Source organism: Podarcis raffonei, chromosome 2, assembly GCF_027172205.1.
Source record: "Podarcis raffonei isolate rPodRaf1 chromosome 2, rPodRaf1.pri, whole genome shotgun sequence".
Lineage (NCBI taxonomy): Eukaryota > Metazoa > Chordata > Lepidosauria > Squamata > Lacertidae > Podarcis > Podarcis raffonei.
The window spans coordinates 122,758,356-122,783,208 of record NC_070603.1 but is presented as its reverse complement, the minus strand read 5'-3'; the positions used below and the strand labels follow the sequence as shown (position 1 = coordinate 122,783,208).

At 46.7% G+C, this 24,853-nt stretch overlaps 1 protein-coding gene across 1 annotated transcript in view; it reads right to left on the bottom strand.

Annotated features, from left to right (window-relative positions):
• LOC128408858 (alpha-2-macroglobulin-like) overlaps positions 1–24,853 on the bottom strand; it is a 65,046-nt gene that overhangs the window by 3,739 nt on the left and 36,454 nt on the right. Inside the window, 15 exon segments of the mRNA XM_053378878.1 lie at positions 988–1,056; positions 2,025–2,115; positions 2,383–2,510; positions 4,045–4,263; positions 6,697–6,929; positions 7,467–7,632; positions 8,343–8,417; positions 9,486–9,642; positions 10,169–10,253; positions 11,999–12,175; positions 18,040–18,126; positions 19,645–19,696; positions 21,166–21,287; positions 22,675–22,801; positions 22,975–23,209. Of these exon segments, the coding sequence (XP_053234853.1) occupies positions 988–1,056; positions 2,025–2,115; positions 2,383–2,510; positions 4,045–4,263; positions 6,697–6,929; positions 7,467–7,632; positions 8,343–8,417; positions 9,486–9,642; positions 10,169–10,253; positions 11,999–12,175; positions 18,040–18,126; positions 19,645–19,696; positions 21,166–21,287; positions 22,675–22,801; positions 22,975–23,209 (2,023 nt within the window).

Here is a 24,853-nt window from a genome sequence, read left to right as displayed (position 1 = left end):
CTTATCCATGTTTCCAAAGGAATGAGTGTGAGGAGCAAATCCCACCTTCCTCTCACTCTGCCCACCAGTGCACCCAGATAATAATAATAATAATAATAATAATAATAATAATAATAATAATAATAATAATAATAATATATTTATACCCCGCCCATCTGGCTGGGCTTCCCCAGCCACTCTGGGTAGCGTCCAACAAAATATTAAAATACTGTAATACATCAAACATTAAAAGCTTCCCTAAACAGGGCTGCCTTCAGGTTTCTTCTAAAAGTCTGGTAGCTGTTTTTCTCTTTGACATCTGGTGGGAGGGCGTTCCACCGGGCAGGTGCCACTACTGAGAAGGCCCTCTGCCTGGTTCCCTGTAACTTGGCTTCTCGCAGCGAGGGAACCACCAGAAGGCCCTCGGCGCTGGACCTCAGTGTCCGGGTAGAACGATGAGGGTGGAGACGCTCCTTCAGGTATACAGGACCAAAGGAGAGATTCTCCTGCCTCCTGTCTCTGCCCTCTATTGTCAGGGACTGGACAGAAGAGGAGGGTTAGGGATCGCCTCCTCTTTCTCCTCTGCATCCACTGGGGGGATTGCCCCCCCTTTCTCCAGCAGTTTCAGGAGAAGAGAGAAACAGGATTGAATTACAGCAGAACACAGAGCTGCCAAGTTATGAGGTGTTAGGAGAAGGAGGGGGAGAACTGGCAACAGAGACAGAGCATAGAAACACCACCATGCCCCTGGACTCTCCGCTCAATTAGAATTCAAGAGCAAAGGGCTCAACGACATTTGTCTTCTGAGGCCCTCCATAGAGCCAGGTACTGTTGCTGGGAAAAGATGGGGAGGAGCTTAAAGTGAGCAACGTCACTGTGGAGTTCAGGGCTGGGTTCTTTGTCTTGCGACACAATGACTGAATAAAACCATAAATACGAACTTCCTTGTTTCTTCCTTGATGCTACTGGGGAAGGAGAGAATTGCCCAAGCCTGACATCTTTGCTCACCTTCTCCAAATACAGCAGGACATGACTGGTGCTCACTTCCGTGCGCTGGACCAGATTGTGGCTTTCCAGCTGGTGGGCGCAAAATGAAGATTGTTGTTGTTTCTTTATTTCATAGAATTCATACACTTATTGACTGTAAAAGAAGCAACCTCAAAGCAGTTCATGAAAAAGATAAAATGATAAAACTCTGAATAAGAAACCTCAACAACAATAATTTGAAACATTCAAAAAGTTAATATAGCAGTAGACTGAAAGCAGATTGAAACTCGCATTAGCTTCCTAAGCACCTGGGTTAGCTTGTCCAAACAAGAATGTTTTTAACAGTTGCCTGGTGTCAAGAGGCAGGGAGTTCCACAGTGCACTAGAAGATTGAGTTCTTACAAATGCGGAACAGGTATTATGCGGCAAATGCAAGAGTGCCAGTTCCGCCAATTGAAGGGGTCGAGTGGGCATATATGGGGAAAGGCGATCTCTGAAGCCTCAGGGAGTGCAGCGTAGTCTACCTTAAGGTGAGGGCAAGGAGAGCCTTCTCTGTAGTCCTGGCAGAGGAGGTTGAGCTGTGTGGTGTCCTTGGCTTATATTTATTCATTCATTCATTTATTAGACATTAGTCACTTGTCACCAGAAGGTCTCCAAGTGACTTAACTAGTGGCTAGTGGACATTGCAAGCTAGTACAACATTCGCAGCCCCAAGATATGACTATGCCTGTTAGGTCACCTGACTTTAAAACCAAGACGGGATTGGACAATCCCATGGCCAATTACTGTATCCATCAGCTGCGAAAGCTCACTGGCGCCTCTGTGAACAAAGGTTGCAGGCCTCAGAGTAGCAAAGTTTGGAGACAGACTAACAAACACAAGGAGAATTCCCGCTTGTGAAACACCCAGACGGATCCTCGTGGCTGTTTTTGGAGAGAAGATGCCTGGGGTAGGTGGGCAATATGGTAAAGGCAGCTCTTTTCTTCTCAAGTCTCCTACAGCCAAGGAAGTAGGCTGTAGTTTGTGGCGCGACCTTCACACACAAACGAAGCTCTTACCTGCTTTACGGATGGTTTCACTGGGATGAATCCCGAGAGCATCTTAACATCGATGATGGCCATGTTGGAGGCCGGTCGGTTGCCGGTGTAACTGAGAAGCCAAAGAGAGAGGGGAAATAATCGCACCACTCTTCGCCCCTGACAGCCCACCCCGTAACCATCTATCCATCTTCTAATACAGCCTTTGTGGATCCCCCACAACTACCATCACCCCTAGCTAGCAAGGCCAGAGCTCAGGGGTGATGGGAGTTGTAGTCCAACAACTGGGGACCCACAGGATGAGAACTGCTGTTCTAATACATCCTGATTGTGGGATGGTCCAGATTCCCAAATAGCCTTGGCCAATGAAGGGGGCTACCTGACATTGATGGCAACGTCAAAGGTTTGGTGGGCTTTGGGTCCAGCGCAGGTCTCTGGAACTGTGCGTACCTCCAGCATGAACGGCGCCTCTTCCTGGTGTGGCTGCACGTTGTATTTCAAAGTGGTCTGGAAAGGAAACAGGGCTCTAATAATAATTAGTAATTTTATTATTTATACCCCACCCACCAGGCTGGGTTTCCCCATCCACTCTGGGTGGCTTCCAGCACACATAAAAACATAGTAAAACATCAAACATTTTAAAAATTCCCGATACAGGGCTGCCTTCAGATGTCTTCTAAAAGTTGTGTAGTTCTTTATCTCCTTGACATCTGATGGGAGGGTCTCTCTCTCTCTCTCTCTCTCTCTCTCTCTCTGCATCAGGCATGTCCTAGATTTACAGCAGTGACCTGGACACCAACTCAGAGGGTAAGAGGCACCTGGAACCAGGAGGGCAGTAGCACAGCCAACCAAGGGGCTAATCTGGAACTTGACATCACTGAGCCCATCAACCAATGCAGCCCCCTAGCCAATACCCCCAGATGGGCCAGAGTCCTCACACCTGAGGGCTTTATAAGAGTTAGCAGAGAGAGGACACAGGCCCTAGCTTCAGGCTGGAGGTCTGCCCCTTTAAAGGTGGAGTGTCTTAGACACAATATAATGGTTCAGTTAGCATCTAGCCTTTGCTGGGACAGCATATCCCTTCATTGGCACATCTCTAGGATTCTGAATGACCTATTTCCATTCCCTGGCTTGCTAAGTTGCGATAAGGCCTTGCTTACTGGTCATAGAACCATAGTAGAGTTGGAAGGGATCCCAATGATCATTTGTCCAACCCCATGAAATGCAGGAATCCTAGCTAAGGAATCCCTAACGGATGGCCATCCCAACTCCATTTAAAATCTCCAGTGAAGGATTGCCCACTACCCTCCAAACAGCTCTTACTGTCAGAAAGTTCTTCCCAATGATTAGTTAGAATCTCTTTTATTTTGAACCCATTGGTTTGGGTCCTACCCACTGGAGCGGCAGAAAACAAGCTTGCTCCATCCTCCATGTGACAGCCCTTCAGTTTGTTTGAAGTTGACTATCATGTCACCCCTCAGTCTTCTCTTCTCCAGACCAAACATACCCAACTCCCTCAATTGTTCCTCATAAGGCTTGGTCTCCAGACCCTTGATCATCTTGGTTGCCCTCCTCTGCACACATCCCAGCTTTTCAATACCTTTCTTAAACTTTGGTGCCCATAATTGGACACAGTACTCCAGGCAGTGGTACTATTACTTCTCTTGATCTGGACACAATACTTCCACTGATGCAGTCTAGAACTGCATTAGCTTCTTGGCTAACACAATGTTGACCCCTAGATCATTTCCAAACATACTGCTGCCAAGATCAGGGTCCCCCATCCTTTCGTTCTTGCTACCTGCTCAGGGCAACTGCCCCAACTTGGTTTCTCCATACTCCACCAGATCATTTCTAGGGCAGGGCAATGTCTTCCAAAGCAAAGCTGCCACCACCTTGTGCAACCTCAACAGTCTCGTGGGCCACCTGATCTTTGCGCCAGGCAGTGCTGGCCCAGGCAGTTGTGTTGCTGGGATCCAGAACACCACATGTCACACTTTCTCTTTCCCAGGCACCCATCCCGGGTGGGACACTCACTCACCTGGACGTGGACACAGCCGTCCCCCGTGGCCGTGCTGCCGTAGTCCCCTGGCACTCTGGGCAGAGCCTGGCACTGGAGAAGCAGGCGGTTGGTGCTGTCCACCTGGAACTGCCTCAGGACGCCCCCTGTGGAGCTCAGGGTCACTTTTGTGCCCGTGCTGCTCTTGGAGTAGGTAAGGGCACCGTAGAGGGAGAGGGCCTGGAGGGCAACCACAGTGTCCTGCAACACAGACGCAGGGGAAGGTGGGCATGGACCTTGTTGTAGAGAGGACAGTCCTCAGTTTGAAGTTGTCCCCTGGTTGAAGTCCAGTTATCATAGACTAGTAGAACTGCAGAGTTGGAAGGGCCCCCTAATTGTCATCCATCTTGTCATGAATTCTACTCCTATTGACCCAGAGTAGATTCCAATGTATAGTTAGCAACTTAAACACGTTGCCACTTTTGCCATCTAAGCTGCGTCGCTGGGCAGGGCCCCGCCCAGGGGTAGTTCCACCGACCAATTAGTGTCAGCAGGAGGCGTGGCCATGGGAAATTTAAATCGTGGTATGGCCAGAGAGCCCTCCTCTCGCGCCCTTCACACCAGCCATTTGGTATACACCTACCTTGTAGCAATCGTCACAACTTTGTCAGGTTAGGCGTTGAGTAAGCCTTTGTTTGGATGGAGGGAGGTTACTATCTGTTAGGATATTTCTGTTCCCCCTTAAAAGGGAGCAGGATGTTTGTGTCACAGCCTGCGTATTTCCTGTTCACAGGATGTTTATGTTTTCAGTTGCTTTCGTTTTCTTCTTGTTGCCTGAGCAGCCAGAGCAGGCGGTCATGGTTTCTTTGTTCTGACCAACGCTGAATAAACTGTAAATATGCTCTCCTGCTGTGCATCTTTTGCTGTGTGAATTCTGCTGATAGAGTGTGCACAAGCCTAAGAATGTGGCTATCTATTCTTGAGGCTTCGTGTCACTATTGCTGATACTGCGTGACTACGGGAGATCGATGGAACGTCCGGCAGCCGCCTTGGGGGCTCAGATGGACTTTGTCTCCCTGGCAGTATCCCAACACTATCCACTAGGGAAATGCGGGTCACCGGGCCTTGGCACACAAGAGTTGCCCATCCGGACAGCATAGGCAGGCACAGAGGTCACAGTCCTCCTTGCTCTAGTCTTGCATTTCTATACATTACAGTAATCATTTCCACATTTCCATCTCTTTCTCTGCACAAGTCTGTTGTCCTCTTTTGTTGGGAATGCATTTCCACTTTGTGGAGTAATAATAATAATAATAATAATAATAATAATAACAATAATAATTTATTTATACCCCGCCCATCTGACTGGGTCTCCCCAGCCACTCTGGGCGGCTTCCAACCAAATATCAAAAACAATACAGAGTCAGACATTAAAAACCTCCCTAAACAGGGCCGCCTTCGGGTGTCTTTTAAAAGTAAAATAGTTGTTTGTTGCTTTGACATCTGCTGGGAGGGCGTTCCACAGGGCAGGCGCCACTACTGAGAAGGCTCTCTGCCTGGTTCCCTGTAACCTCACTTCTCACAGCAAGGGAACTGCCAGGAGGCCGTCAGAGCTGGATCACAGTGTCCGGGCTGGATGATGGAGGTGGAGATGCTCCTTCTGGTATACAGGACCGAGGCCATTTAGGACTTTAAAGGTCAGCACCAACAATTTGAATTGTGCTTGGAAACGTACTGGGAGCCAAGGAAGGTCTTTCAGGACCGGTGTTATATGGTCTTGGCGGCCACTCCCAGTCACCAGTCTAGCTGCCGCATTCTGGATTAATTGCAGTTTCCGAGTCACCTTCAAAGGTAGCCCCACATGGAGGATGTATAAGTGGCCCCAATGAACAAGGGAGTTGGTATACCCCAATCTGCCAGGGAAGAAGCTGACCGAGGGGGACATCAATGGTCACCTCAAAGTTATTGTGAGAATTTGGGTTCCTTGGGGTTTGATTCTCAGCCAAGGCATCCAAACTTTGGCAACATCCTCAACGGGCCCTGGGCTTTCCATTACCATACCCCAATTTCCTATGATTTAGAGATCTTTTTTTTTTATTGACTTAAAAAAAAATTATACAGACAGCAAAACAAAGAAGTCTAAATTAACATTGCCTTCTAGCGATAAGAAATAATAACTATTACAATAATGAAAAAACAAAAAGTACATTTACTTCCACTTTTAAACTTCTATTCTGGTTACAATATATTACTATTCTATAAGAATCTATTCTATCCTTTGCTGTCCCATATATTATTTTATTTCCCAATTTCAACCTAACCCTCCCCTCCTCCCCACTGCTTCACTTCACCTGTGTGAGATCTTCCCATCATAATATATTTTTTTCTAGTTGCTTTGATAAAATAGAGTAACTTGAAAACTGTTAAATTACAATTACTTCTTTTGTCCTTACTCGCTTAACAATTGCCTATTAAGAGTTCTGCTTTAACACCGTATTTCTTCGTGTATTCTCCTATGCATTCCCATTCTGTAAAGAATTTTTGATTGGATTTCAAGGGTTCAAGGGTTTGCAACAGCCCTGACAGCTTGCTGTGCCTCCCCATCGCTCCTAGCAAACTTTGGTATGGATCCCTGGAAGGAGAGAATGGCAGGGAAGGAAGGAAGGAAGGAAGGAAGGAAGGAAGGAGGCTTACCTGAGTGGAAGAGAAGCCCCCAGTGGGGTTCTGTTGCCGGCTGAGCCACTTGACAATGCGAGTGGCTATCCCCAGCTCTTCCTGGGACGGCGCTGGCTGTTTGGTCAGGTAACTCAGGAGGGCGTAGGCTGTCATCTCCACCTCCGCAGAGGGAGCCCGGGGAGGACCAAAGAATGAAAGGTACATGTCCACCTCTTTCTTTCCAGGCCGCTGCCAGTGAAGGGAGCCATCCACTTCAGGGAGGGAGGGAGTCGTTAATGTTTGGGTCGAGCAACCCAGGCACCACTAACAATGTGGGAAGAGGGCCAGCAAACTGTTTGGATCCTGAATAGAAGGCGGATCTTTGGACTGGTGGTTTTGTCTGCATTGCCAACTATTCATTCCCACCAGGGAATGAGGAGCCAGATTTTCAAGGGGATAATAATAATAATAATAATAATAATAATAATAATAATAATAATATATTATTTAGACCCTGCCCATCTGGCTGGGTTTCCCCAACTGAATATTAAAAACAATACAGCATTAAATATTAAAAACTTCCCTAAACAGGGCTGCCTTCAGATGTCTTTTAAAGATAAGATAGCTGCTTATTTCCTTGACATCTGAAGGGAGGGCGTTCCACAGGGCGGGCACCACCACCGAGAAGGCCCTCTGTCTGGTTCCCTGTAACCTCACTTCTCACAATGAGGGAACAGCCAGAAGGCCCTCGGAGCTGAAGAAGGGTTGAGTACTACACCCTTCCCTTCCACCCAGAGATCCGTTCTCACCTTCTTGCACGGCTTCCTCGTGGAGTAACTGCAGCATTTTCTGCCTCTGCTCCTCCTTCCCTGCCAGGGCAAAGGAATAAGCCAGCAAGGCCAGGCTGTAAACGTGGATCTCTTTCGCCTGAGCCGCCGTCTCCAGGCAGAACAGGGCATTACGGACGGTGGGATGCTGTGGAGAGAAGGGAGGGAGGAGAGGCTTAGCCCAAGCCATTGTAGCTGTTTCAGAAGGCCTGGGGGGAACCCGTAGGTGGTGGCTGGAATAGCAGAGTCAGGCCCATCCGCTGCAGGAAGCTGGGCAGAGCAAAGACATAAGAACATCAGAAGAGCGCCTTAGATCACACAAAGGGCCCATCTAGTCTGGAACCCTGTTCTCACAACCAGGTGCCTCTGGAAAACCCCTTTTATTTTTATTCATTTATTAAATTTCTAGACCACCCTTCATCTGAGGAATGTGTCCTGCATCTTCTCCCACTGGAATGAAGAAAACCCATCTTAAGCAAACCAGGAAAATTCTCAGCTCTGCCAGGATAGTGAAACAAATTCCCGCCACAGAACGCATGAAGGCCACTTGCTAGACTTGAGTTAGAGAACATCTGTGGTTGACTACAGAGCCCGTCATCCCTGAGCATTTGCCATGTTGGCTGGGGCAGATGGAAGTTGTAGTCTGACAAGATCTGGAGGGTCATGGGTTCTCCTGCCCTCTGCACGAGAAAGAAGGCTGGTTGCTTTGCTTTGAGAAGGAAACATGCACCCCACTTGTTTGTTGATTTGGAATTTGCCGAGAGAGATTCCGCTGTGATTGTGGGGGGCACCTCCTGCCTGCCCTGCGTGACTGTTTGTTCCACAATGGGCTTCGGGAAGGAGAAGACAGATACTTACATCGAGAGGCAGATGGCTCTCCAGCAAAGCAGCAGTGATGTAGGCAGAGAGACTGATCTCATCATCCACCCCACCCTGTAGGAAAGAAAGCGGAAAAGGCAGCGCCATGGGGTATGTGAAGGTCCTTCTCCATCTCCCAAGATCCACCTTCTCCAAAACCCACCTGATACTAGGATGCACTTCTTCTGGCTGTCCACCATACTTAGAGCTCCAGTCCACATGGGTCTCCTATCATGGATGGTTTCCATGCAAATAGTCCCATTCCTACTCCCCACTCCAGTTCTGCACTGCTTCCCGCCCAGGTGTACCAGGTTCCGCCCCACATTGGGGGTGCCTGTCGCACATGTATGATGTCACACATTGCCGGGCCTTCCGGAGGGTGTGATGGGCCCCATTTGGTCCCCCCACAGCTGTGATGAACCCCATTGGGCCTCGTCACACCATGTGATGTCACACGTGCAATGCATTGGGTCACCCGGCCGGCCACCCACACTGTAATGTGCTCTACGTGGGGCTACCTTTAAAGCCCTAAATGGCCTTGGGCCAGTATACTTGAAGGAGCATCTCCACCCCATCGTCCAGCCCAGACACTGAAGTCCAGCGCCGAGGGCCTTCTGGCAGTTCCCTCACTGAAGGAAATGCAGTTACAGGGAACCAGGCAGAGGGCCTTCTCAGTAGTGGCACCCACCCTGTGGAACGCCCTCCCATCAGAAGTCAAGGAGATAAAGAACTATCCGACTTTTAGAAGACATCTGAAGGCAGCCCTGTTTAGGGAAGTTTTTAATGCTTGATGTTTTGTTGTATTCTGTTGGGAGCCGCCCAGAGCGGCTGGGGAAACCCAACCAGATGGGCAGGGAATAAATAATATATTATTATTGTATTATTATTATTATTATTATGGCACCCCAGAGATGGGATCTATGTTCCCGCCTATCTTCTCTTCTCATGGTATCTTCCACACTACAACTTCCTCAGTCCAGAGGCCTCCGAAAGAGCTCAAGAGAACAGCGTAAAATAATCACACCAGGACAATTTCCAACTTAATTCAGCCCGAAAGGCCAACACAAACCACACTGGTGAATTTTTGTTTCTGAGGTTGCCCCAGCATCTGGTTCTGACTGCATTCTCTCCCTCTCTCTGTACCTTCAGAGCGTTGTTCCACAGGATCCCAACGCTTCTGAAGCAGCCAGTCTCTCTCTGCCTATAAGCCAGATACGCCTGAGCGTCCTGGATCTGTTTTTCTTCTACAAAGATGTAGGGTCTGGCTCGGGAAAAGGACTTGAGCGTAAACGCCGTCAGCCTGCAAGAAAGCCACAGGGCACAGCAGAGTCAGGCACCAGTGCCAATGCATTCGGGGAAATTTGAAAGGTAGAAGCCCAGAAATGTGCCCTTTGATAGGACCTCAGAATGAATAATATTGGATGCAACACCAGGAAAGCATTTTCAGGTATGAGACAAAAAATCGACAGCTTAAGCTAAGGAACACAGAATTGTATTAAGATAGAACATATCCTGGGGTAGGGATTGTGTAAATTACAGGCTGGTTAGCTTAACATCTGTCCCAGGAAAGAATTGTCAAGGATAAAATTACCAAGCATATAGAAGAACAAGCCTTGCTGACGTAGAACCAGCATGGCTTCTGCAAGGGCAAGTCCTGTCCCACAAACCTATAGAGCCCTATGAGAGTGTCCACAAGCATATAGATAAGGGTGAGCCAGCTGACATAGTGTATTTGGACTTTCAAGGCAATTCAACCAGGTAACCTCCCCCTGCTCAACATGTATATATATGCCTGGCATAAATGAGGCGGCCTCTGTCAATCTCACCAGGTGTTCCCTGGGCTCCGGTTATCTTGTCCAAAGGTGCTATAGGAGCCATCATAGTGCTTGTAGTTCAGTTGCCTCTGGTAGCCTGAAATGGAAGGAGAATCGGGGTGGGGGGTTTTGCCCTTTTTTAATCTTCTTGATAAAATTTGCAACTGACCCAAAACTCAACAGAGGCATCTTCTATGGAAAGAAGCAGTAATGCAACAAAAAAGCACAAGGTTGAATATTTTCTTGAGACTTACAATTCTGAAACCTGATAAACAAGGACTACTTTTCTATTTTGCACCTATCATTTTGTGAATTATGTCTGTTGTTGTTGTTTAGTCGTGTCCGACTCTTCGTGACCCCTTGGACCAGAGCACGCCAGGCACTCCTGTCTTCCACTGTCTCCTGCAGTTTGGTCAAACTCATGCTGGTAACTTCGACAACACTGTCCAACCATCTCGTCCTCTGTCGTCCCCTTCTCCTTGTGCCCTCCATCTTTCCCAACATCAGGGTCTTTTCCAGGGAGTCTTCTCTTCTCATGAGGTGGCCAAAGTATTGGAGTCTCAGCTTCAGGATCTGTCCTTCCAGTGAGCACTCAGGGCTGATTTCCTTAAGAATGGAGAATAATTCCTCCATTCTTAAGGAAATCCATTCTTAAGGAATTATGTCTACTTCTGCAATAATAGGAGAGGAGTGTGCTCTTTATGGCAATGCTACATTCAGTGTTTTCCTAAATGCTACCCAAAACTCGTCAGATATGCCATTTTGGGGAAAGGATGTAGTAAGATCGCATATCATTTAACATTTATTTTTTATCCATTTTTTAACAAAAATTAAATCTGTATACCGCCCTTCACCCAAAGATCCCAGGGCAGTTCACAGTAAAAAAACATACAAAATAAAGACACAAAATACATGATAAAAACAAGAACAAAACAAATTCATAACCCCATTGATAAATGCTGCTATCCACTCACCCCACAGAGAGGCAGAAAGAAAGTGGTACACAAACACACACCTAGTTCATTCAAGAGATCTGAGTAGAACCAGCAGAATTAATCCGAGCCTTGTAAAGCACATAGAGTTGAAGGAGGAAGTGAGAAAGAGCACCACTCTTCCAACTTCCTCCTTTGGCTCTGTGTACTTTTCAGGGGGAGGGACGTGGGTGGCGCTGTCGGTTAAACCACAGAGCCTAGGACTTGCTGATCAGAAGGTTGGTGGTTCAAATCGCCGCGACGGGGTGAGCTCCCGTTGCTCGGTCCCTGCTCCTGCCAACCTAGCAGTTTGAAAGCACGTCAAAGTGCAAGTAGATAAATAGGTACCGCTCCGGCGGGAAGGTAAACGGCATTTCCGTGCGCTGCTCTGGTTCGCCAGAAGCGGCTTAGTCATGCTGGCCACATGACCCAGAAGCTGTACGCTGGCTCCCTCGGCCAATAAAGCGAGATGAGCGCCGCAACTCCAGAGTCGTCTGTGACTGGACCTAACGGTCAGGGGTACCTTTACCTTTACTTTTCAGGGGAGGAAAGGTTACTCAGCCACACAACCAAGGGGGCGGTGATGGATGCTCAGAGGCTATGTGGGCATCAAGAGAAGACACGCCACCCTCAGTTTCTCAATAGTTTCAAAGTGTGTCCTGAACTCAAAGCCCCAGTGATTAAAATTGGTCCCTACTAGCAATCCAACAACTAGTGTGGTAGTTAATTAATGTATTGATTTCAGCCCAGTAAAGCCGGCAGCCATGCTTATAAATATGTTCTGAGTGAATCCACATTGTTCCTCCCACCCTGCAGGAACAACAAATGTAGAATTCTCCCCATACATCCTCCCTTCACAAGTTTTTCTCACCAGCCACTAAGTATCCGATGGCCTTGGACTTCACCTCCTCAGTCAGCTGCTCAGTCTTATTCAGGTACTCCAGGATGTAGATGTTGGGGCCAAAGAGGGCCATGTTCTGCTCCGCACAGCCGTAGGGCATCTGGAGAAGCTGGTGGAGGTTCTTTATAGCTCTTCCGAGGATGTCCCCTGGGATGTGGGAAGAGGAGGGGAGGGAAAAGATTGGTTGGAATAAGAGGGGATGGTGCAGAGCCACAAAGTGAAACGCATGACAAAAGAAAACATCAAAGCAATGCAAATTTCCATAAGGAATAATAATAATAATAATAATAATAATAATAATAATAATAATAATAATAATAATTATTTATAGCACGCCCATCTGGCTGGGTTTCCCCAGCCACTCTGGGCGGCTCCCAATTGAGTGTTAAAAACAATACAGCATTAAATATTAAAAACTTCCATAAACACAGATCAGGAAATCACAGATCAGGGAGTGGGAGGGGGAAATAGTTCAGGTGGAAATGTACGTAACGAAAATGCTGTGGAGGAGAGAATGGCCAGATGGCAGCAGATAAATATTAAGGGCTTGTTGTTGTTGTTGTTTAGTCGTTTAGTCGTGTCCGACTCTTCGTGACCCCATGGACCAGAGCACGCCAGGCACCTCTGTCCTCTACTACCTCCCGCAGTTTGGTCAAACTCATACTGGTAACCTCGAAAACACTATCCAACCATCTCGTCCTCTGTCGCCCCCTTCTCCTTGTGCCCTCCATCTTTCCCAGCATCAGTGTCTTCTCCAGGGAGTCTTCTCTTCTCATGAGGTGGCCAAAGTACTGGAGCCTCAGCTTCACAATCTGTCCTTCCAGTGAGCACTCAGGGCTGATTTCCTTAAGAATGGATGCATTTGATCTTCTTGCAGTCCATGGGACTCTCAAGAGTCTTCTCCAGCACCATAATTAAAAAGCATCAATTCTTCGGCGATCAGCCTTCTTTATGGTCCAGCTCTCACTTCCATACATCACTACTGGGAAAACCATGGCTTTAACTATACGGACCTTTGTTGTCAAGGTGACGTCTCTACTTCTCAAGATGCTATCTAGGCCTGTCATTGCCCTTCTCCCAAGAAGCAGGCGTCTTTTAATTTTGTGGCTGCTGTCACCATCTGCAGTGATCATGGAGCCCAAGAAAGTAAAATCTCTCACTGCCTCCATTTCTTCCCCTTCTATTTGCCAGGAGGTGATGGGACCAGTGGCCATGATCTTCGTTTTTTTGATGTTGAGCTTCAGACCATATTTTGCGCTCTCCTCTTTCACCCTCATTAAAAGGTTCTTTAATTCCTCCTCACTTTCTGCCATCAAGGTTGTGTCATCTGCATATCTGAGGTTGTTGATATTTCTTCCGGCAATCTTAATTCCAGCTTGGGATTCATCCAGCCCAGCCTTTCGCATGATGTATTCTGCATATAAATTAAATAAGCAGGGAGATAAAATACAGCCTTGTCGTACTCCTTTCCCAATTTTGAACCAATCAGTTGTTCCATATCCAGTTCTAACTGTAGCTTCTTGTCCCACATAGAGATTTCTCCGGAGACAGATGAGGTGATCAGGCACTCCCATTTCTTTAAGAACTTGCCATAGTTTGCTGTGGTCGACACAGTCAAAGGCTTTTGCATAGTCAATGAAGCAGAAGTAGATGTCTTTCTGGAACTCTCTAGCTTTCTCCATAATCCAGCGCATGTTTGCAATTTGGTCTCTGGTTGCTCTGCCTCTTCTAAATCCAGCTTGCACTTCTGGGAGTTCTCGATCCATATACTGCTTGAGCCTTCCTTGTAGAATTTTAATCATAACCTTGCTAGTGTGTGAAATGAGTGCAATTGTGCGGTAGTTGGAGCATTCTTTGGCACTGCCCTTCTTTGGGACTGGGATGTAGACTGATCTTCTCCAATCTTCTGGCCACTGCTGAGTTTTCCAAATTTGCTGGCATATTGAGTGTAGCACCTTAACAGCATCATCTTTTAAAATTTTAAATAGTTCAGCTGGAATACCATCACTTCCACTGGCCTTGTTATTTGCAGTGCTTTCTAAGGCCCATTTGACTTCACTTTCCAGCATGTCTGGCTCAAGGTCAGCAGTCACACTACCTGGGGTGCACGAGACATCCATATCTTTCTGGTATAATTCCTCTGTGTATTCTTGCCACCTCTTCTTGATGTCTTCTGCTTCTGTTAGGTCCTTACCACTTTTGTCCTTTATTATCTTTGTACGAAATGTTCCTTTCATATCTCCAATTTTCTTGAACAGATCTCTGGTTCTTCCCATTCTGTTGTTTTCCACTATTTGTTTGCATTGCTTGTTTAAGAAGGCCTTCTTGTCTCTCCTTGCTATTCTTTGGAAATCTGCATTCAATTTCCTGTATCTTTCACTATCTCCCTCGCATTTTGCTTGCCTTCTCTCCCCCGCTATTTGTAAGGCCTCATTGGACAGCCACTTTGCTTTCTTGCATTTCCTTTTCATTGGGATGATTTTCGTTGCTGCCTCCTGTACAATGTTATGAGCCTCCATCCATAGTTCTTCAGGCACTCTGTCCACCAAATCTAAATCCTTAAACCTGTTCGTCACTTCCACTGTGTATTCATAAGGGATTTGACTTAGATTGTATCTTACCGGCCCAGTGGTTTTTCCTACTTTCTTCAGTTTAAGCTTGGATTTTGCTATAAGAAGCTGATGATCTGAGCCACAGTCAGCTCCAGGTCTTGTTTTTGCTGACTGTATAGAGCTTCTCCATCTTTGGCTGCAGAGAATATAAGCAATCTGATTTCGATGATGCCCATCTGGTGATGTCCATGTGTAGAGTCGTCTCTTGTGTTGTTGGAAAAGCGTGTTTGTGATGACCAGCTTGTTCTCTTGACAGAACTCTATTAGCCTTTGCCCTGCTTCGTTTTGATCTCCAAGGCCAAACTTGCCAGTTGTTCCTTTTATCTCTTGCCTCCCTACTTTAGCATTCCAATCCCCTATAACGAGAAGAACATCCTTCTTTGGTGTCACTTCTATAAGGTGTTGTAAGTCTTCATAGAATTGGTCAATTTCAGTTTCTTCAGCACCAGTAGTTGGTGCATAAACTTGGATTACTGTGATGTTAAAAGGTCTGCCTTGGATTCGTATCGAGATCATTCTATCGTTTTTGAGATTGCATCCCAGTACAGCTTTCGCCACTCTTTTGTTGACTATGAGGGCCACTCCATTTCTTTTACGGGTTTCTTGCCCACAGTAGTAGATATGATGGTCATCCGAACTGAATTCGCCCATTCCCGTCCATTTTAGTTCACTGATGCCCAGGATGTCAATATTTATTCTTACCATCTCATTTTTTACCACCTCCAACTTACCTAGGTTCATGGTTCTTACATTCCAGGTTCCTATGCAATATTTTTCTTTACAGCATTGGACTTTCCTTTCGCTTCCAGGCATATCCGCAACTGAGCGTCCTTTCGGCTTTGGCCCAGCCGCTTCATCAGCTCTGGATCTACTTGTACTTGCCCTCCGCTCTTCCCCAGTAGCATGTTGGACGCCTTCCGACCTGAGGGGCTCATCTTCCAGCGTCATAACTTTTATATGCCTGTTGTCTTTGTCCATGGAGTTTTCTTGGCAAGGATATTGGAGTGGCTTGCCGGTTCCTCCTCCAGGTGGATCACGTTTGGTCAAAACTCTCCACTATGACCTATTCATCTTGTGTGCCCTGCTCGGCGTAGTTCATAGCTTCTCTGAGTTCTTCAAGCCCCTTCGCCACGGCAAGGCAGTGATCCATGAAGGGGATATTAAGTGCTAATAAGATACAAATCTATGCAATGTGTATTAGCAACATAACACCTGCCTGCCTTGTATGTTTAATCTAACAAGTGCAAGTACAGCCGTACCTCAGAAGTCGAACAGAATCCATTCCTGAAGTCCGTTTGACTTCCCAAATGTTCGACTTCCAAAGCGCGGCTTCTGTTTAGCTGCAGTCAATCTGAAACCGCAGATGCTCCATTGGACATTCCGCTTCCAAAAGAACATTTGAAAACCAGACCACTTACTTCCGGTTTTCGATCATTTGGGAGCGAGAATGTTTGACTCCCAAGGCATTTGGGAGCCGAGGTACGACTATACACTGATTAAAAGCTATTTGTTATTTAAACTTTAAAAAGAGAGTGTGTTTTGCGTAATTTTTATAGAACGGAAAAGGGAACTAGTTAAAGGGTTAAACAACCCGGTCTCCTCCCTTCACATAGTTCTGTAAATGGGAACTAGAGTCTAATTCCCACATATTATCAGTGCCAGATTACATGAGAAATGACTGGGCTCAGATGGAGGCATAAATAAGGAGGCAAGGAGAGGCCAGGCCAAGAAAGAATGGGCTAGAATAAGGGAAAAGACAAGAAGAAAATAAGTGCAAATACAGTGGTGCCTCGCAAGACAAAATTAATTCGTTCCGCAAGTTTTTTCTTCTTGCGAGTTTTTCGTCTTGCGAAGCACGGTTTCCCATAGGAATGCATTGAAAATCAATCAATACGTTCCTATGGAAACCGCCTTCAGACCAGGTCCGGGGACAGTCTGTCCCCCGACCTCTTCTGAAGGCTGGGGGGGGGGGACAAGGGCTTTTCTTCCCACCGCCAGCCTTCAGAAGGCTGTTCTGAAGGCTGGCGGTGGGAAGAAAAGCCCTTCTCCCCACCTCCCATCCCGCAAGCTCCGGGGACAGGAGGGCTTTCCTCCCGACTGCCAGCATTTTAAAAGCCCCCAGGACAGCGGAGACTTCTCCGCTGTCCCGGGGGCTTTTAAAATGCTGGTGGGCGGCAGCGAAGCGTTCGCTGCTGCCCGCCAGCATTTTCAGATCGCCCCGGGACAGCGGAGAAGTCTCCGCTGTCCCGGGGGCTTTTAAAATGCTGGTGGGCGGCAGCGAAGCGTTCGCTGCTGCCCGCCAGCATTTTCAGATCGCAGCCATCCGAAGGCTGCCGGTGGGGCAGAGAGACCTCCTCCCGCCGCCAGCCTTCGGAGCAGCCTTCCGAAGGCTGGCGGCGGGAGGAGGTCTCTCCGCCCCGCCGCCAGCCTTCGGAGGAGGTCCGAGGACAGTGGGGAAGACGTGCTGCGCTTCCCCGCTGTCCCGGAGATTTCCCTATGGGCTTTCGTCTTGCGAAGGAAGCCCATAGGGAAATTCGTTTTGCGAAGCGCCTCCAAAACGGAAAACCCTTTCGTCTAGCGGGTTTTTCATCTTGCGAGGCGTTCGTCTTGCGGGGCACCACTGTATTTACAGCATGTAGCATTGAGTTCCAGAAAGATACATTCTTTTCCAGCGTACTCCATTTCATTACCCCTGCCACTTGATTTCCCTTCCCAAAAGTTTGCTAGCATCCCATGCCCATGGTGCATGCTCAGTCCTCATTGAGCTGTTCCATTCCACCCCAGCTCTAGCCCTTAGCTCTCCTTCCACAACTTTGTTTGCTACTTCTGCAAATCTTGGGTCTCCTCCAAGCCTGCTGACTGTCGGAGCCTCTGTACGACCCAGCTGTAAAGGCTACTCCTCCGGCTCTCCTCTGACGGTGATTAACGACCTAAGCCTTTGAATGAGACTTCAGGCACACTCCCCTTTAAGCAGAGTACCCAGATAGCAGCAGAAGGAGACATGAAGTATGTGCTACATTGCTGCTTTATTTTTGACTACGCAGGACAGAAAAGAATATGCATCTGCTCTCTGTGAGAGACAGAAAACAACAAGAACAAAGAAACAGGAAACCAGTAACTTCAACATCCGTCTCCCGTGAGACTTCCAACAGTCTGGAATGTCAACAGAGTCTTGTGACTCCAAGAACTGCACAATGGCATAACAGAAACCTAACACTGACATCTATGTGGTCGGTGCTGTCTTGACTTCATAAGCGACTGCACTCAGCCCAGGACGTTGGAACTGGAGAGAGCTATTCACATGCGGAAGGGTGAAGACTGGGCCAGATGGTGTGGAATATAGAGCATTTACACAGGGTCTCTGTGAAGCCCAAGTCCCGGAAAGTTTTCATGACTTACCCAGCACACAGAAGGAGGCCCTGGCTGAGCCCTCCACCGCGTTGCCTGGCAGCTTTAAAGAAACAGGTCCTGATGACTTGGACTTCTCTGGAAGCAGAACAGAGGGAGTTTTGATCATTCCTGTTGCCTGATATTACAGCCTCTCTTCCAGTTAGCGGGAACATTTGCAAACCTACTCTTCGTTCCCTTCCAGGTTTGAGGAGCTATGGGCTGAAAATTTATGATTGGCTTTGAAGCAGTTTTGGAAGCAAGAAACAAGAAGACCCTCTCTTGGGCTCAAGGGAGAGGGATGCATTGCATTGGACTTGATATGCATAAATATTATTGCTTTTAATAGTTGCCATCCTGCAAGTAAAGAGTCGTTTTCAAAATCTTGTGTGTGGAGTCTACTTCATCACTAGGGCTTTGAGGGTGAAAGCACTGAATCACTCTATATGACTCAGAAAAATAGCTAACAAAGGGTGTGTAATTACTACTATAAATAATAATAATAGTAATAATAATTGTCACTTTGCTTCACTCTGTGAGAAAAGCAACTAATTTGTTAACAATTTTTTTTACCAAAGAATGGAAATGGTTTATTGAATATTTACAGATAAATTATACACAGATAAAAACATTGCCAGGATTACATATTGTAATAACCTGCAGTTTTATAAGAGTATATATTTAAAGAAGATGAATAAATGAGTAAATTAAGTTAATTTGGACATGCAGAAGTTATTAAAAAAACTAATTTAAGGAACCACAGAAAGAGGGGGAAGGAAGTCGAGTTTTGAAATGTCAAAATGATTGTAAAATCAGTGAAATATATAAATTGAAAAGTATGTATGTATAAATAAATAAATAAATAAGAGAAAAGCAACTGAATCATAGAATCATAGAGTTGGAAGAGACCACAAGGGCCATCGAGTCCAACCCCCTGCCAAGCAGGAAACACCATCAGAGCACTCCTGACATATGGTTGTCAAGCCTCTGCTTAAAGACCTCCAAAGAAGGAGACTCCACCACACTCCTTGGCAGCAAATTCCACTGTCGAACAGCTCTTACTGTCAGGAAGTTCTTCCTAATGTTTAGGTGGAATCTTCTTTCTTGTAGTTTGGATCCATTGCTCCGTGTCCGCTTCTCTGGAGCAGCAGAAAACAACCTTTCTCCCTCCTCTATATGACATCCTTTTATATATTTGAACATGGCTATCATATCTCCCCTTAACCTCCTCTTCTCCAGGCTAAAGATGCCCAGCTCCCTTAGCCGTTCCTCATAAGGCATCATTTCCAGGCCGTTGACCATTTTGGTTGCCCTCCTCTGGACACGTTCCAGTTTGTCAGTGTCCTTCTTGAACTGTGGTGCCCAGAACTGGACACAGTACTCCAGGTGAGGTCTGACCAGAGCAGAATACAGTGGCACTATTACTTCCCTTGATCTAGATGCTATACTCCTATTGATGCAGCCCAGAATTGCATTGGCTTTTTTAGCTGCCGCGTCACACTGTTGGCTCATGTCAACTGATGATGATGTTTCTGTATGGTGCAGTTGTGCCCTTTCCAGTTCTGTGAGATTCATACAGAGAAATGGGTAGGGTTGCCTCCATTAGCAGACACTTACCAGCTGCACAGAGCAGGTTGCTGAAGACCACATCCTTCTCAACGCCTTCCGGCTTCGTGAGAGGAGAGAAAAGAAAAGGAGAAGGGAGAATGAAATAAATTCTGCATTCCAGCAGTGTGCAGAAAGAAATACAGTCATACCTCGGGTTGAATGTGCTTCAGGTTGAGCGCTTTCGGGTTGCGCTCCACAGCAAGCTAGAAGTAACGGAGCACGTTACTTCCGGGTTATGCCACTTGCGCATGCGCAGACGCTCAAAATGACATCACGCGCATGCACGGAAGCAGCAAAACGCGACCCGCGCACATGCAGACACACAGTCACATCTTACGTTCTACTCAGGATGCGAATGGGGCTCCGGAACAGATCCCGCTCGCATCCTGAGGTATCACTGTAGTCCGGTTGGAAGGATAAAGAAAACTTAATGTGTGTTCCTCATGGCAAACAAAGCCTTTCTAAATGTTATTTGGTTATTACAAACCCTAAGGTCCCTGTATATGAATTTTACATGCAGCCAAGATACAGCCAATAAGTTAACACACTGGCACATGCTAGCTCACGTTGACTGAAACTTGGAAAATAAGCAGGAAACAGACCCTGAAAGGAAATAGTTTGCCTTACTATTAAGAAATCAATATTTTAAACATCAAACAGAACAACTCTGAGCTTTTTTTTGAGGGAAGCTGACCAAAGTTATTGAGCTTTTTTGGGTTGCCTTATTTCAAAAGCCCAAGCCAAGTGTATAAAACGACCCCCAATTTTGGACTACATTTTTTTTTTTAGTAAAATCATTGTCTTATACACAGGAGAATACAGTAATTGCTGAAAGAGAAGGAATCAGTGAGGAGGAAGAGCAAGTTCCCATTCTCTCTTTATTCCCCAATGATTCAGGCAATTAATTGCAAAAGATGTTGCTCTGCCATGCCCTCCAGCATTCCTCCAGTGACAATGGTGCGAGGAAGAAGCGGGACATTCCGGAATCAAATCAGAAACCAGGACGGCTTCTGTAAATCCGAGACTGTCCTTGGAAAATAGGGACACTTGGAGGGTCTGCTTTACTCCCCACAAAATCACACTTATGCAACCCCAAATCAAGATTAAAGCAGCCCTCGTAACCAGGGGCATAGGAAGAGGGGCGGTGCGGGCGGACTGCCCCAGGTGCCCTCACTGAGGGGGGTGACATTCGGACCACCACGCGCCTGTGACTCCCAAGCCTACCCTGAGCCGTTGGGGTAAGGGGGGGAGTTGCGCCGCTTTGCCGGTGGCGTTTCCCCCTTCCCCCTTCGTTTTGACAACTTGGGGGAGGCCTGGGAATCACAGGCAGGTGGCGCACCAAATGTCCACCATGAGCAGCTCCCTGTGCCCCCGTGAGCGGCTCGCTCCGTCCCAGCTGCAGGGCACACATGCTGCTCCGGGAACCCGAGCGGCGATCCTGTTCCTGGGAGGGCACCCTCCAGGCCATGCCCCCCTCGGGAGCGTGCCCAGCCTGGGCAATGCAGGCATATGCTCTGCCGCCACTCGTACCTCGACCAAAAGGGATTTGATCACAGTGTCCTTCTGCCCCTTGTGGGGAGTCTCCACTATTTCGTTCCCACAGAGCTGTTCAGAGTTCAGGGCTTCAGCGCTCACTGTGAAGTTTATTTCCCCTAGAAGAGAAAAAAGGGCCGCCCTCATTCTATTTTGTTAATAGCATGGTTCACTTGCAATCCTTTCCATTCTTATTAGGTTATTTAAAGTTGGGAGAGAAATCAATGCATACCCAAAATGTAGGCAGTAGCCAAATTTGCCATGGACTCTAAAAATACAGCACAGTCATACCTCGAGTTTGCTTCACGTCGCGTTTTTTCTGGTTACGAACGCGGCAAACCCAGAAGTGTTTACTTCCAGGTTCACCACTTCGTACATGTGCAGGAGCGATCTGCACGCTTCGCGCATGCGCACTCTATCACATCACATGCACTGCTTACGGACTTTTCGCGGTGCGAATGGCACCCCGGAACGGATCACGTCCGTAAGTAGAGGTACCACTGTATTTGATCAAGTTGATGGACTATGCCGAAATGGCTAAAATGACTAAAAAAATCAGAAATCAGGAAGACCAAAATTCTAATAAGGAATGGGGGAAATTTATAGTTTATCTTAAAAACTGTTGTAAATAGTTAAAATTGTTAGTAGGGTTGGAGTAACACTTGTAGTTTAATGGTGAATTTTGGACACAATGGAGATGTAAAAGATTTGGATTATCATAAAAGATGCAGGAGGAATTGATTAACAATAGGACCGACAAAGGGGAGGAGGGAAGTCCAGGAGATTCTTTGGAATCTTGTTTCTATATTGTATGTATGTTGGATATCTGACTGTAAATATTTAATCTGAAAAATATATACCGTATTTTTCGCTCTATAACACGCACCAGACCATAACACGCACGTAGTTTTTAGAGGAGGAAAACAAGAAAAAAAATATTCTAAACAAAATAGTGGATATATGATTTTTGTGGTTCATGCTGTGGCCACAGACATGTGATCTGACAGTGAGTTTGGAGTAGCCCAATGCAAAAATCCTGAGGATCCATGTGGATCCATGCTTTGTAACCATGGAGGAGGGAAGGAAGGGGAACCATGGATCCTCTGCTCACAACTGCAGCAGATCCCCCCCGCCACCCGCAGGCATTCGCTCCATAACACGCACAGACATTTCCCCTTACTTTCTAGGAGGAAAAAAGTGAGTGTTATGGTGCAAAAAATACGGTATATATTGTATTTACATGCTGGAAGTGCGCGCACGAGCACGCACAAGCACGCACGCACACACATGCACACACAAACTTTCACTGCAATCTAAAGGTGGTAATTCTGTAGGAGGAATCAGGACTCCTTGCATTTATACATATCCCTGATCTAAGGGTTTGGTAAAGGTAAAAGGTACAGGACCCCTGGGTGGTTAAGTCCAGTCAAAGGCGACTATGTGGTTACGGCGCTCATCTCGCTTTCAGGCCGTGGTGGTTACCCAGTTCCTAGCATTGCTGCTTACCCAGAGATTTGGGAGTTACCGTCCAAGAGACCGTTTTCCTTTCGTTGGCACACAGGCAGTAAGATTCCTCCTCCTTCTCCACAGGGGAAGCCACAAACTCAGCAGAGGGAGCCAGCGAGATACTGACCTGTCCGTGAACAGAAAGGCGTTAGCCGGGAGGGAACAAAAGTCTCTCGCCACTCAAGAGACTGGGGTGCCTGCAGCAATATGATTCCATGCCTAGGCGATCCAAATTCTACGCCAAGGAAAAGAGGGCGAGGAGTTTTCGGGAATCGGGAGCCAAACTAGGGCGTTCCTCACCCTGACGCAGCGCTGCATGTAGGTGAAGACAGTGGCCTTCAGGGTGAACGCTTCGCCCCGCACCACAGAGTAGGGCAAGGTCAGATCAAGGAAGAATGGCTGGAAGGCTTTGAGGGAGGCAGTCTGGGCCAGGCCAAAGCCCACATCCGGGGACAAGCAGAAAGCTCCCGCCTTCCACTCGGTGATGGTGTCCGGAATGGTCACAGGGATGTCAATCTCGCCTTGGGACTCGCCGCTGAGGGACAGAGAAGAACAGGAATCAAAGAATCATAGAGTTTGAAGGGGTTCCAAGGGTTTTATATATACCGTATTTTTCGCTCTATAACACGCACCTGACCATAACACGCACGTAGTTTTTAGAGGAAGAAAATCCGTAGGTATGCCACCCGTAGGCATTCCCTCCATAACACGCACAGACATTTCCCCTTACTTTTTAGGAGGAAAAAAGTGAGTGTTATGGTGCAAAAAATACGGTATGTATATGTATATGTATATACATATACATCTTTTCAGATATACACATTCCATTGATTTTACAGTCATTTTGACATTTTAAAACTTGACTTCCTTCCCCCTCTTTCTGCAGTACCTTAACTTTGTTTTTCTTCTGTCTTCTGCATATCCAAATTAACTTAACTTATTTATTTATCTTCTTTGAATATATACTCTTATGTAACTGCAGGTTATTACAATAACCCTGCCAGTGTTTTTATCTGTTTACAATTTTTCTGTAAATATTCAATAAACCATTTCCATTCTTTTATTAAAAGTTTGTTATCTTGATTTCTTATTCTTCTGGTAAGTTTTGCCATTTCTGCATATTCCATGCCTGTTCATATCCATTATTCCTTTGCTGGGACTTCTGCTTCTTTCCATTTTGGGGCAAGTACCACTCTTGCCGCTGTAGCCTTATACATGAATAAATTACTATACAATTTAGGTAGTTCTATCCCTATAATTCCCAAGAGAAAGGCTTCGGGTGTTTTTTTTACAAACGTTATTTTAAACATCCTTTTCATTTCATTGTATATCATTTCCCAGTAAGCCTTAACCTTACTACAAGGTATGTAAGGTTACCACATGAGTTTGGATTTGATATCCCGCTTTATCACTACCCTAGGGAGTTTCAACCCCTTCATGGATCACTGCCTTGCCGTGGCGAAGGGGCTTGAAGAACTCAGAGTAGCTATGAGCTATGCCGAGCAGGGCACCCAAGATGAACAGGTCATAGTGGAGAGTTTTGACCAAACGTGATCCACCTGGAGGAGGAACCGGCAAGCCACTCCAGTATCCCTGCCAAGAAAACTCCATGGACAAAGACAACAGGCATATAAAAGTTATGACGCTGGAAGATGAGCCCCTCAGGTCGGAAGGCGTCCAACATGCTACTGGGGGAGAGCAGAGGGCAAGTACAAGTAGATCCAGAGCTGATGAAGCGGCTGGGCCAAAGCCGAAAGGACGCTCAGTTGCGGATATGCCTGGAAGCGAAAGGAAAGTCCAATGCTGTAAAGAAAAATATTGCATAGGAACCTGGAATGTAAGAACCATGAACCTGGGTAAGTTGGAGGTGGTCAAAAATGAGATGGCAAGAATAAATATTGACATCCTGGGCATCAGTGAACTAAAATGGACGGGAATGGGTGAATTCAGTTCGGATGACCATCATATCTACTACTGTGGGCAAGAAACCCGTAAAAGAAATGGAGTGGCCCTCATAGTCAACAAAAGAGTGGCGAAAGCTATACTGGGATGCAATCTCAAAAATGATAGAATGATCTCGATACGAATCCAAGGCAGACCTTTTAACATCACAGTAATCCAAGTTTATGCACCAACTACTGGTGCTGAAGAAACTGAAATTGACCAATTCTATGAAGAC